The following is a 12,966-nucleotide window of genomic DNA, read 5'->3' on the forward strand; positions in this document are numbered from 1 at the left end:
TTCAGTGTTTTGTACAAGATTCCTCTAGACTAATAACACCCTGTGTTGTTCATTACAGCTAGCTTATCTTTTCCTCATTAATTCAGTATACAATATTTGTTTGAAAAGTAGAAGCAGCACAGGGAAACTGAAAATTCCTGCACTTATCAAGCATGGTGGTAATCAAATACCACTGAAAAGAATTTTTCTACTATATCAATTCAGCTCACATTAGGATTTTCCCACTTTGAATGGGAAATTATATTTATTTCAGCTCTATTGGCATTTTCCTCTTTGAATTTCTAAATTAATTAATTCATGCCTATATCTCTTAGCAGCCATATAGATTCAGCAGAGAAATGAAAGATATGTTGTATGTTTGAATCCTGAGTGGATCTCTCTGTTTTCTCTTCAAATTTACCAGTAGTTGAAGTCTGCTTATCAGATTAGGAAGGTTGTATTTATCACTAGATTCATAGTTCAAACTCCTTATTTTCTGTGCAGATGGTCATGTTGACATTTATGCCACAAAAAGCTCCTAGAAAAATAAGCTCTCTTGAGAAATAAAATGACTGCAAAATAAGTTTAGAATATGAATTGTATTAAATAGAAGTTACATACAAAACTTCTCAATACCTTAGAATAGGACTCATTGTATTATACAATACAATAGCAGAGTTGGAAGGGACCTTGGAAGTCTTCTAGTCCAACCCCCTGCCTAGGCAGGAAACCCTATTCTGTTTCAGACAAATGGCTATCCAACATCTTCTTAAAGACTCTCAGTGTTGGGGTATTCACAACTTCTGGAGGCAAGCTGTCCACTGATTAACTGTTCTAACTGTCAGGAAATTTCCCCTCAGTTCTAAGTTGATTCTCTCCTTGATTAGTTTCCACCCATTGCTTCTTGTTCTACTCTCAGGTGCCTTGGAGAATAGTTTGACTCCCTCTTTTTTGTGGCAACCCCTGAGATATTGGAACACTGCTATCATGTCTCCCCTAGTCCTTCTTTCAATTAAACTAGACATACCCAGTTCCTGCAACCGTTCTTCATATGTTTTAGTCTCCAGTCCCCTAATCATCTTTGTTGCTCTTCTCTGCACTCTTTCTAGATATCCACATCTTTTCTACATTGTGGCGACCAAAACTGAATGCAGTATTCCAAGTGTAGCCTTACAAAGGCATTATAAAGTAGTATTAACACTTCATGTGATCTTAATTCTATCCCTCTGTTTATGCAGCCTAGAACTGTGTTGGCTTTTTGGCAGCTGCTGCACACTACTGGCTCATATTTAAATGGTTGTCCACTAGGACTACAAGATCCCTCTCACAGTTACTACTATTGAGCAAGGTACCACCTATACTGTACCTGTGCATTTAGTTTTTCTTGCCTAAATGTGGAACCTTACACTTTTCACCATTGAATTTCATTTTATTAGATAGTGCCCAACATTCAAGTTTGTCAATATCCTTCTGTATTCTGGAGTGTTGGCTATTTCTGCCAGCTCATCTGCAAATTTGATGAGTTCTCCATTTATTTCCTCATCCAAATCATTGATGAAGATGTTGAAGAGTACTGGGCCTAAAACAGAGCCTTGGGGTACTCCACTGCATACTTCCCTCCATGTAGGTGCAGCTCTGTTGAGGACTACACGTTGAGTGCAGTTGGTCAGCCAGTTACGAATCCATCTGGTGGTGATGCTGTCTAACCCACATTCTTCTACTTTATAGTAGAACCTCATCTTTCATTCCTTAATTATTATCTACAAATGTATCCATTTTTATGAACCTGAGCCACTGCATATTGGCATTAGTTTCAATCACTTCATTCCCAGCAGTAATTTTTTTCCCTTAATTTTTGTTCTACTTGCTTGGGTTTTTACAATTATTACAGTGTAATGCTTTCCCCACTTATTTCATAACTATTATGAAAATGAGCCAAATCAATCAATTATTGGATCAGTGATTAGGAGTTGAAATCTCTTAGTTTGGACAAATTTAATTTGAGGGTAATGATGCAATGTAAGAAATCCTTCCTTTTACATATAATTTTACAGTTCTTTGGTGTCCTATTCTCCCCTTGAAAAAGCAAATTTATGACAGTATTTGAAGTAGGAAAATGAAGTTCCACCCAACTTTCTTTCTTCCTTAACTGATTTAAACATTATAGCTGTGGTATCTGGAAAAAGAGATACTAACTTCTAGCAAAATGTTTTGAGTCAACTACACATTTAACATATTTATTAATATTAATGAAATTGCAGTATCTTCAGTTAAAATGTTTTGAAAGTACAGTGGTACCTTGGTACTAAGTTGCTTTGAAACTCATTACATTTATTACTCAACACATTTTGACATAAAATTTTTGTCCGGGTACTCATCGTTTGTTTGGTACTCGATGCACAAGCCAAAACCTGCTGATGTCAGCTGCCTTGTAATTCACTACATTATTCCTTATGGGAAAAAATTGTTTAATAATCATTTTTGGTTAACGATGAGTTTATAACTATGTTTTGCAACAAAAGGAATAGGGAAATAGATGATCATAACAGTTGCTCTTAATTATAATTATCTTATTCTCTCTCCTGTCTCAGTCTAGTTATGTGTGCTAAAATTCAATGTTACTGTCCCAAACTATAATTATTACTCCAAATTCAAATTAGGACTTTTAGGGAGATGATGGAAGGATGGCTGGCTGGCTGGCTGGCTAGCTGGATAGATAGATGATAGATAGATAGATAGATAGATAGATAGATAGATAGATAGATAGATAGATAGATAGATATGATAGCCAGATAGCTAGATACTGGTAGCTAGATGTTTGAGGACACTTCTTCAGCAGTTCAAATATCAGGTGACATTAAAAAAGGCATTAAAAATAACAATGCATTTTACAGACTCATAGTTAAGGATGTGTCATATTCCTAAACAAAAAATGTGACCCAAACGTAAACTATGAAAGGAGAGAAGGAGACAGGAGAAAATCAGATTGAAGTGAATTTGATGGTTTTAGTCCAGGCATAAAGTATCAAAGAGCTATAGCCAAAATATATTGAAGCAAGTAAAGAAGGTAAAAGATAAAGATCAAACAGGTCCGTAATCCTTACTTCTGGCTGAATATGCATTAAAATGCATTAAGTCTAGGAAAGAAGCACAGGTTAACAATGTTTGAGATAAACTAGTGAGACTTCCTAAACACAGTAGTTCACAAAAATTCAGCCTCATGAAGGTTGCTTATAGAAATAGAAATTAAGGATAATAGAGTTGGTAGAAGTAATATATAAATATCCTTAAAATAGGACAATAGAATTGCTTTGCAATTTGCAAAATTTCTCTTGTTAAAAGTTTTCAACAAACAGATGCTACAGTGGGTCATTCTATTAGGTTTTTTGTAAATGGGTACTAGGTCAAGGATTACCTGTAGTTGGCATTTTTCTACACTTAACTATTTGGAAAAACAAAAGTGGGCTGACTTTAAAGTTGGTTTATTGATTAGGGAAGGGATGAGTAGCTCAGTTCTAAATATTGTCTTCCATCTCTAAATATCCCTTTTCTCCTACATCTAAGACAATTGTTGCTTTTTAACACTCATTCCATTTTAGTTGTTAAAGGAAGGTGAGTGCAATGATGCTGAGTGATTGAACCAAAATTTCATATTCTATTAATAGCTAAATAATGTCAACAACAATAATATAAATAAAACAAATAAACAATTCACCTTGAGAAAAAAGTTTTTATGGGGTAGGGAATCATGGTCACCAATCCATGTGCTTCTTACTAGGGAAAAAATACTTGCTTACTAGGGTAATTTTATAGGTTTCCTTTCAGGGTGCTAAAATAAATTCTATAAAGTCTAATTTGCTCATGAGCCAAATCAGATGACTTCCTCACAAATGTTCTTGTAGTCTTTTGAATCTGTGTTTTAGACAAAGCTAAATGCAGTCTCCAGAATGCTGAAGTAGGGTTTCAGCTAAAGTACTTAGGCAAATACCTTCCTCAAAAATGTGCAATTTTTTTAAAAATGGCTTCAACTTTTCAATTACTACACTAGATAATTATTCATTTAACATTCTTAGTGTATTTTATGTGATGAACTATTATTAGTTTGTCAGTGTTCTGAATTTTTTTTAACTGTGCCATTATCTTATTGTAACCTATTTAATTTTTCCTCATGATTCTGCAGTTCTGACTTTATTGATTTATTTATTAAGGCCACCTAATTCCAGAAAGACTATGAACAGCTTCCAATATTTTCAAGCCATAAGTTTAAAACACAGCTAAAACCACATGACTGTCTTGACTAAAACAGTATTCTCAACATTCAAAAATATGTATTTATTGCTTTAGTTGTTTTTCTTAGCTTTGGCAATTACTGACTGTATGATAACTTTTATATAGAGGAAACACACACACACACACACACACACACACACACACACACACACACCATTTGGTACCATGTCATATGCCCAGAAAATGTAGTAATAGGAATAGACAATACTGATACATATATTTTAATAAGAGCTGAAAGCCAACCAAAGCCCCAGGAAACAATATTGCACCATTTGTGATGAAATGAAAAGTGCCCTTGGTAAAGCAGATAAGCTTTGCATGACTTGTCCCTGGTGATATTACTGGCTGAAGCCTTGTGATAAAAGGGCTATTGGCTGTGGCTTTGGGAAAGACAGTGAAATTCTAAAGTGGTGTTCCATAATCTCCCCCTGAGCTAGACTAGGCTGAGGAATATATTTAAAGAATTCACTTCCTTAAGGAAAGTGACCTTTTGTTATCCAGTGCCACCACACAAGGAAGTGCTATTGACAAACTGTTAATTTTTTAAAAAAATCTATTATTTCCCATATTTTCTACCTATGTTATAATTTAAGTCATTCCACCATTAAAAAATAAAATAAATTTGTCATATAGGAGTTTTAAATAGTATTGCAATCCTTAGGTTACTGAGTAATTTTATGTTAGTTACATTGAAAAAGAATTCTGTATCTTCTTGGTTTTAAATAAGATCCTAGAGAACGGATTACCATGTCCCCTTGGGGTGCATCTTCCATGATCAGATGTGTGCTCTTGTACTCACTGAAGAGCTGAATGTTTCCATTCTCACAAATATTCATACAGTTCTCTGTGTACCCAATAATTATAACCATTTACTCATTTGAATCAACATTTGTCATTTCTTTTCTTCCCAATATACACTTTAACACGTGAAAAACATTCATTATGATATACTGTATTAATGATACAAAACAGATATTTAATAATTGGCTTCTTTCTTAAACAGAGTGTACGTTGTTATAAGTTAAATATGTAAACAATTAGAGCTACTCCACAAATAATTGAACTGAATTTGTTGTATATGTGTGGATTCTCATCCAATTTCTGGCACTAGAACTTAATCAATCCAGCTTGATTTAAATTTCTGGGAAGCTTTCTGGAAAGACTTGAGGCTAAGTTGTTGTACATTATATATATGTTTCAAATACTGCTGTAGTGCTAAATTATGGCATAAAATCAGGACTATGAATCACATGTAATATACAACTCCTACAAAAGCTTCTGGAACCTCATTTTACCCTTTGATTTGGTAAATTCTCAAGTGCAATAGGCAAAGTTCCATCAAGGGTAGATCTGTGAATTTGATTTTCAAATTCCCTCCCCCCTCAAAAATCAGATTTAAATCAACCAATGACTAAAAGCTCTCTCTTTTTTTTAGAGAGAAGTCCTGCACTGAATAAGTTTCTGGAATGCTTTCTTAAAATCTTCATTAAAGATTGTGTAAATCAGCGGGTTAACCAGAGAATTGATATAGCCCAACCATGTCAGAAAATTAGACATTTCTTCTGAAATTTGACATCTTTCACAGGTATTGACAACCACCTCTTTTACAAAGAAAGGCAGCCAGCAAATCACAAAAGCACTCAAAATCAAACCAAGCGTAGTTGCTGCTTTCCGTTCTCTTGTGGTAGAAATGCGTTGCCTTTTCCACCCTTTTTCATTCTTAGATTCCGAATCAGGGCTTCTCAGTGAAAATCGAATTCTCTCCGAATCTCCCAAAGGGTTGGACCTTTTATCTTTTGTACATGATGCGGATGAAGAAAGCCGGCTGCTTTTCTCATTTGCTTCCAAGAGGTCTTGCCCATTGGCCTCCTCTTTAAGAACCCGACTCATACTTCTTCTATGAAAAGTCTTGGCTGCTTTGTATATTTTGTAGTAAAGAATCAGAATTAATGCTAGTGGGATATAAAATGCTCCAAATGTAGAATATATAGTGAAAGCAATGTGGTCATGCTTAATGATGCATTCATCATCTTTGCTGGTTGCTTGATGTCTCCAAAACAATGGTGGCATTGAAATGAAGATGGAAATAATCCAGACAATAGCAATCATAAAGCCAGCATGTTTAGGTGTTCGCTTCCTGGCATATTCCACAGCATCAGTGATTGCTCTGTAGCGATCTAAAGCAATGGCCGAGAGGTGCAGGATAGAACAGGTGCAGCAGGTGATGTCAACACTAAGCCAAATATCACACATCACCCCACCCATGATCCAGGTTTCTTTGACAATATAGACAATGCTGAAAGGCATGACGAGGATGGCCACAAGGAAATCAGTCACTGCCAAAGAGCATATTAAATAGTTCGCAGGGTGATGGAGTTTCCTTGTCACAATTATTGCAGTCATCACTAGAGAGTTGATAACCGTTGTCATTACTGCTAGAACAGAAAGTGTAATAGAAACTAGAATCTTGGAAGTTACTTTTTTAAATGATTCTGTATCATTTTGTTCCACTGTATAGTTTTGTTCAGTAAAGTTTAGGAAATCCATTATTTCCTTGAAGTTTGTCTTTGCCTAATGAAGATACCTGCAGGAAATAGTTTAGAAAGAAAAAGCAACAATTAAAGCTCCCAATTCTATATATTTTCAAGTATTATGCAATATACAAGTTTTTTTTAAAGAGACAACTGGACTTCCTTGTTTTTCTTTGAAGATGTTTCGCTTCTCATCCAAAAAGTAACTTTCTTCAGCTCCCAGAAGTTGAAGAAGCTTCTTGGATGAGAAGTGGAAATATCTTCAAAGAAAAACAAGAAAGTCCAGTTGTCTCTTAAAAAAGCACCTTTGGGACAACCATGACCTGGATGACTGAGAATCTCCATAGGCATTTTTTTGAAACTTTCTTCCCAAACTTTTCTGTCACTCTTTGAATAGAGTGTATTTGAGGATTCTTATAGAAAAAAGGAATCAAATATGTTTTTCATGAAATTGAAGTTGACTTTATACCTAAGACTAGTACAGCTACATACATGCTATATCTATCTCACTATTCAATTTCAGGATTAGCAACATTGCAAAGTAAAGAAAGGCAGGGGAAAAATAGTAAGCCAAATAAATTATAGAATTGATATAAATAGGAGAACAGTTTCTTGGTATCTCCCCATATGTAGACATCCCTTGCTTCCATAACATCCATATATCATTTGATATTCCATACAATGCATTTAGAATGAAGTTCAAGATTAGTTAAAGCAAAACAGGTGTGATGTTAAATCTGCCTCTGCATTTTCTTTTTCTAAATAATAATAGGGATCAGAATAGGGCAGGTGACACAAGTGTAGTACCTGTCAACCCTAAAGCTGACCTGACTGGAGCTATATTGGAACTTCAGTGTTGCCACACTGGAGCTGAGGGACAGGGATGGAGGATTAGAGATAGAGGGGTTTGTGTAACCTTGAAAACCAAGGACATTCTTACACCTGCACTGTAGAAGAAGGTGAGAGGTCTCCAGATGACTAGACAGCATCTTGATTGGACCATGTGACTGATCATTTGGGATTTGGGAAAAACTTTCTCTTTTAACTAGGTGAAAACCACAGCAACCTTTAGAGTCGGTTTTCACCAGATATGTGCCAATATGATATTTCCAATAAAGCTATCCTTTGAGGAAATTGCCTGCCTCAGAGTTTTGCTTGCAATTGATCTATTTCTTGGAACCCTGACAGTGCCATTGAATCCTTCCTCCCTGCTGCCGTCATTCTCATCTGTAATTCTCAAAACTGCTATTAGCTACAAAAAATAAGATGTAGCATCACAAAGCAAAACACATAAATACAGGTATTAGATACAGTACTGATAACGTGCATGAGTCACAGTTAAGAAAAGAAAAAAGAAAAGAAAAGAAAAAAAGGAACCCAATCTCAAACCGCTGTTAGTATTTTCCTAAAGCCAAATTTATTTCGAAAGTGTTTTGAATAGCATTTTGTTCTCAAGGAATAGTCTTAAAAGATGAGAGGAATTTTATGCTAATGCAATTTGACATTTTACCACCCCTAGTTCTCAAGGGTAGATTCAGAAAAATCTTCTTTACTGAAAAATCCTGCCCTTTCAGTCTGAATGCTATTGAGTCATAGCCTCATATCCTAATATATTGTATTTTTATTTTTTATTTTTTTGTATTTTATTTAACATTTATAGGCCGCCCTTTTCCCTGAGGGGACTCAGGGCGGCTTACAATAATGAGGGAAGGGGAGTGAAAGACAAAATACACAAAAAGAAAAGTGAAATAACAAAAAGTGCTAAAACACAACATTCACTCAGCATTCGGGAGGGGCAAGAGAATTATCCCCAGGCCTGACGGGCTAGCCAGGTCTTGAGGGCTGTGCGGAAGGCCTGGACTGTGGTCAGGGTACGGATCTCCACGGGGAGATTGTTCCATAGCGTCGGAGCAGCAACTGAGAAGGCTCTCCTCCGGGTGGTCGCCAGTCGGCACTGACTGGCGGATGGAATACGGAGGAGGCCCGCTCTATGCGATCTGATGGGACGCAGGGAGGTTATTGGCAGGAGGCGGTCTCTCAGATAGTCAGATCCACTACCATGGAGCGCTTTATGGGTGGTAAGTAAGACCTTGAATTGCACCCATAATATATTGTGATTTCTGCAGAGACTCCCTTAAGACTCAGATCACTTTTCTCTAGTTATTTCCCTGGCAGTCAGCTGAGTTCTACGTTTGTCACTAACTGTCAGACAAGAACTGAAGAACAATAGTTATCATAGCCAAATTCACATTGATAGCCTACAGGACTAAATCACTGTTAATAGCAGATTAAGCCATGAAATATCTTATTCACCTATATTTTATTGGCTGTAATAATAGAATCTCATGCTTATGCTTATGTTTCATCTTCTCTTCCCCTTATAAGCCACTGAGTCAGGAAGAATCTGATTCTTCCTAATACTATTTCCATGTCCCTTAAAAGCTACTCCATGGCTCCCTGTACCAACTCATATTCTTATGTTCCATTCCTAGCTGACCCCTGGCATTTAGTATATGTGTTTTTAGTTATTGATAATTGCCTGATGATTATGAACATTCCTGTAATAGAAGCAGTGTTACTGATTCTTTCATCTATTTCTTAAGAGACATTCAATATATTTGTATTCTTCACAATTGCTGAGAAACAGCATTTGTAATAATTAATTTAAAAGATAACATTAGAGGCAACATTAACTGCAAATAATCATAGCAACTGATAGACATAAGTGCCTGAGTACTTACATTCAAATGGGGAAAGTAAAATAATATCTACCTGTTGCACCATCCAGGAAAAGATAATTTGGATAACTTCAAGATATAACATTTATGTATTTTAAAACCAGATACTGATCAGTGTAAGAAAGTAATTATTATATCCCATTTAATCATTTTAACAGTTACTAACACAATGTGACCTTCACTAAATATTACCTTATACATATCTAAAATAAACTATTGGGAATTCTAGAAATAGTCTACAGTGTTTTGGTATTTGCCAAAATTTAAGAATTTAAGAATTCTTTCAGGCTAGTCTTATACATGCCTACTTCCCAGACCCCCTCTTCTACTTTCGACTGTGGAAAAGTTACTACAGTGGGATACTCACAAACAAACAAATAGGTATTCGAGGAAAGGAAAAAGTAAGCTGGAATGAAAGTTGGCAAAAAGAATTCCAGAGTTAACAGATTGAAGTCAGAATCCAGAGGGAATAGGGGTCTTGTAAGCTTTATTTATTCTCTAGAAGAACAGTTAGAAAAGACACGCATTAAGTTCCAAGTTTTTGTCTCTGATATTTATTCATCTTTTCCATTTCATACCTGTCATGGCTGCATTTCTCCTACCCAAGCTTCATGAGCTGACAGCCTGATATTATCAAGGGGGGGGGGGAATTGGAATGTAAGGAGGAGAAAGTGGGGGGGGGGAATGGAAGTCCAGCTGAGCTGGCTGCATTGTGAGAAGCTTCAGTCAGTCAAGGTCAACCATCAATATGCAGAGCTGAAACTGAAAGCCTGTTTCCTAAATAATATACAAGCACCTAAGTGGACATTTACAGATAACAGTGGGATGGCGGGGGAGGGGGAGTGGAAATTTTACTTTGTATTGTTTGCGTGGGAAAACCTCAGAAGCCTCAGTAAAAATATTCTTGGCAAAAGCAAACGGCCAGGAGTCTCTCTTTGCTAGATAACTGAATGGAGTAGTTGACAAAACCACTGTTAAAAAAACGTCTTTTTCTCTATCTTTTTCTTCACCCACCTTCCAGCATGATGTCATTTGCAGATCTAATAATATTTCCTGCAAACTCTTCGGGAATATGAAGGCACAGGATAGATATTGGTCAGGAACCCTAAAAACAGATCCTTGATGTTATTGCTAGCAGTACACGCTTTCTCTCCCAGTACAAACAACAATCTTGGTATTTTCACATGGAGTGAAATGATGGGGACATATTACTCCTATGTATCATAATGATCCAAATACTCTTCAGCGAATCTTCCAGTGTTATTCATGATAAATAACACACATTACATTGTACCACAATTTTAATATGATAGTTAATTGTCCTTCTCTTATACTCTGCTTGGCAGTGTGGCTTCTAAACCACTTTACTGTTTTAATGCTATTTCTAATTATATGACGAGCCTCTCATTTATGTTTTCTAATGATACTTCTCCTTTCTTCATCTTTGGTTTAGTGGCTGGAAAAAAATATGTTAGCTTTCATCAAAACCACTGTGCTGAGAAGAATGGGAAAATGTTGGACCATGGACAGGAAGGTAATTTTGAGCACAAAACTATATATCTGTATCATATAGGAGAAGTTGTTCTCTTAGAGCCGTTTCACACAATATACTCATGGCTGAGAAATCAGAAGAAATGGTCTCTTTCTAGTTTTATGAGCAGGCTCCATTGCATCATTTGTTTCAGTATTTCAGGATGCTTTATTTGAAATTATTAATTTTTTTAAAAAAGCAAGGAATTACTGGCAAATTTAAAGGTGCAGCTGTCTGACTGACTCTCTGTTAACTAGTGACAGCTGAGCTGAAGAATTCTCTTAAGAATGTATATGACAGTAAGAGGTTCAGAGGGGGTGGAAGTAATTTGAAGAAAGCTTGCAGATTTCTCAAAGATTTTTGAAGTTGTGGGGGTGGGAGGAAGACAGATGGATTTTGAGTTGCTACCAGAAATGCTATTTGCAAACAGAGAGAGTTACCATCATTTATGCCAATTCACAATACTGCGGTTTTAGAAATAGTGATTTTATTAAAATAATTAGAAAAGGTAACAGTAGCCAGCAACCTGGGTGAATTTAAAATAGGATTAAACAGATTCATAAAAGCAATAATGATGCCTCTATATTGCTTCCAGAATTTTTGTATACTATGCCTATTTATTGAAGTTACTAGGAATGGCAAGCAGAAGCATATTATTTTCATTTGTGTTGGTACTTCTCCAACTGTTTTAGTAACGCACAACTCCTGAATCTGGAAGTTCTGTTATCACTCCTTCTACATAATTCCTTCTTTACACAATGTTATTTTCATTTAAAGCTATTCACAGGCACAATATTTGGTGGTGGACATGTATGTGTAAGGAATATTGGCAAATGTAATCTAAAATCACATAGGTGAGTGCTATATATACTGCGGGTTTTTGAACCTTGCTTTTCCTAAACACACATTGTTTGAAAGTTAGCAATTTACACTATGGAGATAGGAACTGGAAGAAATCAGTTTCTAGGAACATAATTTGATAGATAACACAATGGTGGAGATAAGGGACACTAGCATAGGGATTTTTCCCTATTTCCCAAAGGCCCCCTGTGGAGGTTAGTGGACTAGCTATAATTAGAAATTGTTTTTTTCGCTATCTAGCTTTAACTCATCACCAATAAAGGGAGTTGGAGAAGAACCTTGGTAATTCTGTCAGTAACTACTTTTTTGCATTTTGTTTCTCCAATTTGTCAGAGGCCAACCATTCTTTTCTTTTGCACATACTGTTTAAATAATAAATCCGAAATACTATAAAAATGATTACTATTTCCAATTGCATTGCAGCAGATTAATAGAAAGTAGAATTCCAAATTAGTTTCTATGCCTTGTATAAAGTATGTGAATGTGTTAGAGACACTGGTGTAACTTGCAGTTCATTAACCGAATAAACGCATTAGCTTCTCTATTCCTGCCAGTTTTTAGTTACTTGTTACCTGTACTTGGCCTTAGAAAGCTGATTAGACAGGTGAGAAGTATTGAATGTGATAAATATAAAATCATACATAAAGCACCAGCCTTTGACACATGGAATTGTTCATTACATTGTTCATGTAAATATTAAGCTGCTCTTACTTAATCAATGCTTCATTCTATTTATCTTATCAGAGCATTTTAATTGAAAAAAACCCTGAATCCATGGCTAACTGAGGAATGAACCTATATACATTTGGTCAAGAAATGTTTATGATGGTATTTAACTGGAATATAAATATAAATAAACTGGAAATTTGCATTCTATTTTGGAAATATTTTTGCAAGCTTCCCAGGAATAGATGGCCTCTTGCCCTGCCATAAGGATTCTTCTTAGGCTCTTAATATTTTGCATAGAAGTATTTCATTTTTCCAGTTGAATTCTTCTACTTTATACACAGAAGACTGCTAGGATTTTCTTTTAATT

The 12,966-nt window shown here is 35.7% G+C and overlaps 1 protein-coding gene across 2 annotated transcripts in view; it reads right to left on the reverse strand.

The window, feature by feature from the left end:
• Positions 1 to 5,120: 5,120 nt before the first annotated feature.
• The window catches only part of HTR1F (5-hydroxytryptamine receptor 1F), a 96,730-nt gene continuing 88,884 nt past the window's right edge, over positions 5,121 to 12,966 (reverse strand). For both annotated transcript variants that reach the window (XM_087721504.1, XM_087721505.1), the window contains exon 4: positions 5,121 to 6,853. In XM_087721504.1, coding sequence (XP_087577630.1) covers positions 5,701 to 6,816 — 1,116 coding nt within the window. In that variant the 5' untranslated portion in view covers positions 6,817 to 6,853 and the 3' untranslated portion in view covers positions 5,121 to 5,700. The remainder of the gene's footprint in view (positions 6,854 to 12,966) is intronic.

The sequence above is a fragment of the Thamnophis sirtalis genome, unplaced genomic scaffold, assembly GCF_051295495.1.
Source record: "Thamnophis sirtalis isolate CommonGarterSnake01/CBP01778 unplaced genomic scaffold, rThaSir2_p1.2 scaffold_8, whole genome shotgun sequence".
Lineage (NCBI taxonomy): Eukaryota > Metazoa > Chordata > Lepidosauria > Squamata > Natricidae > Thamnophis > Thamnophis sirtalis.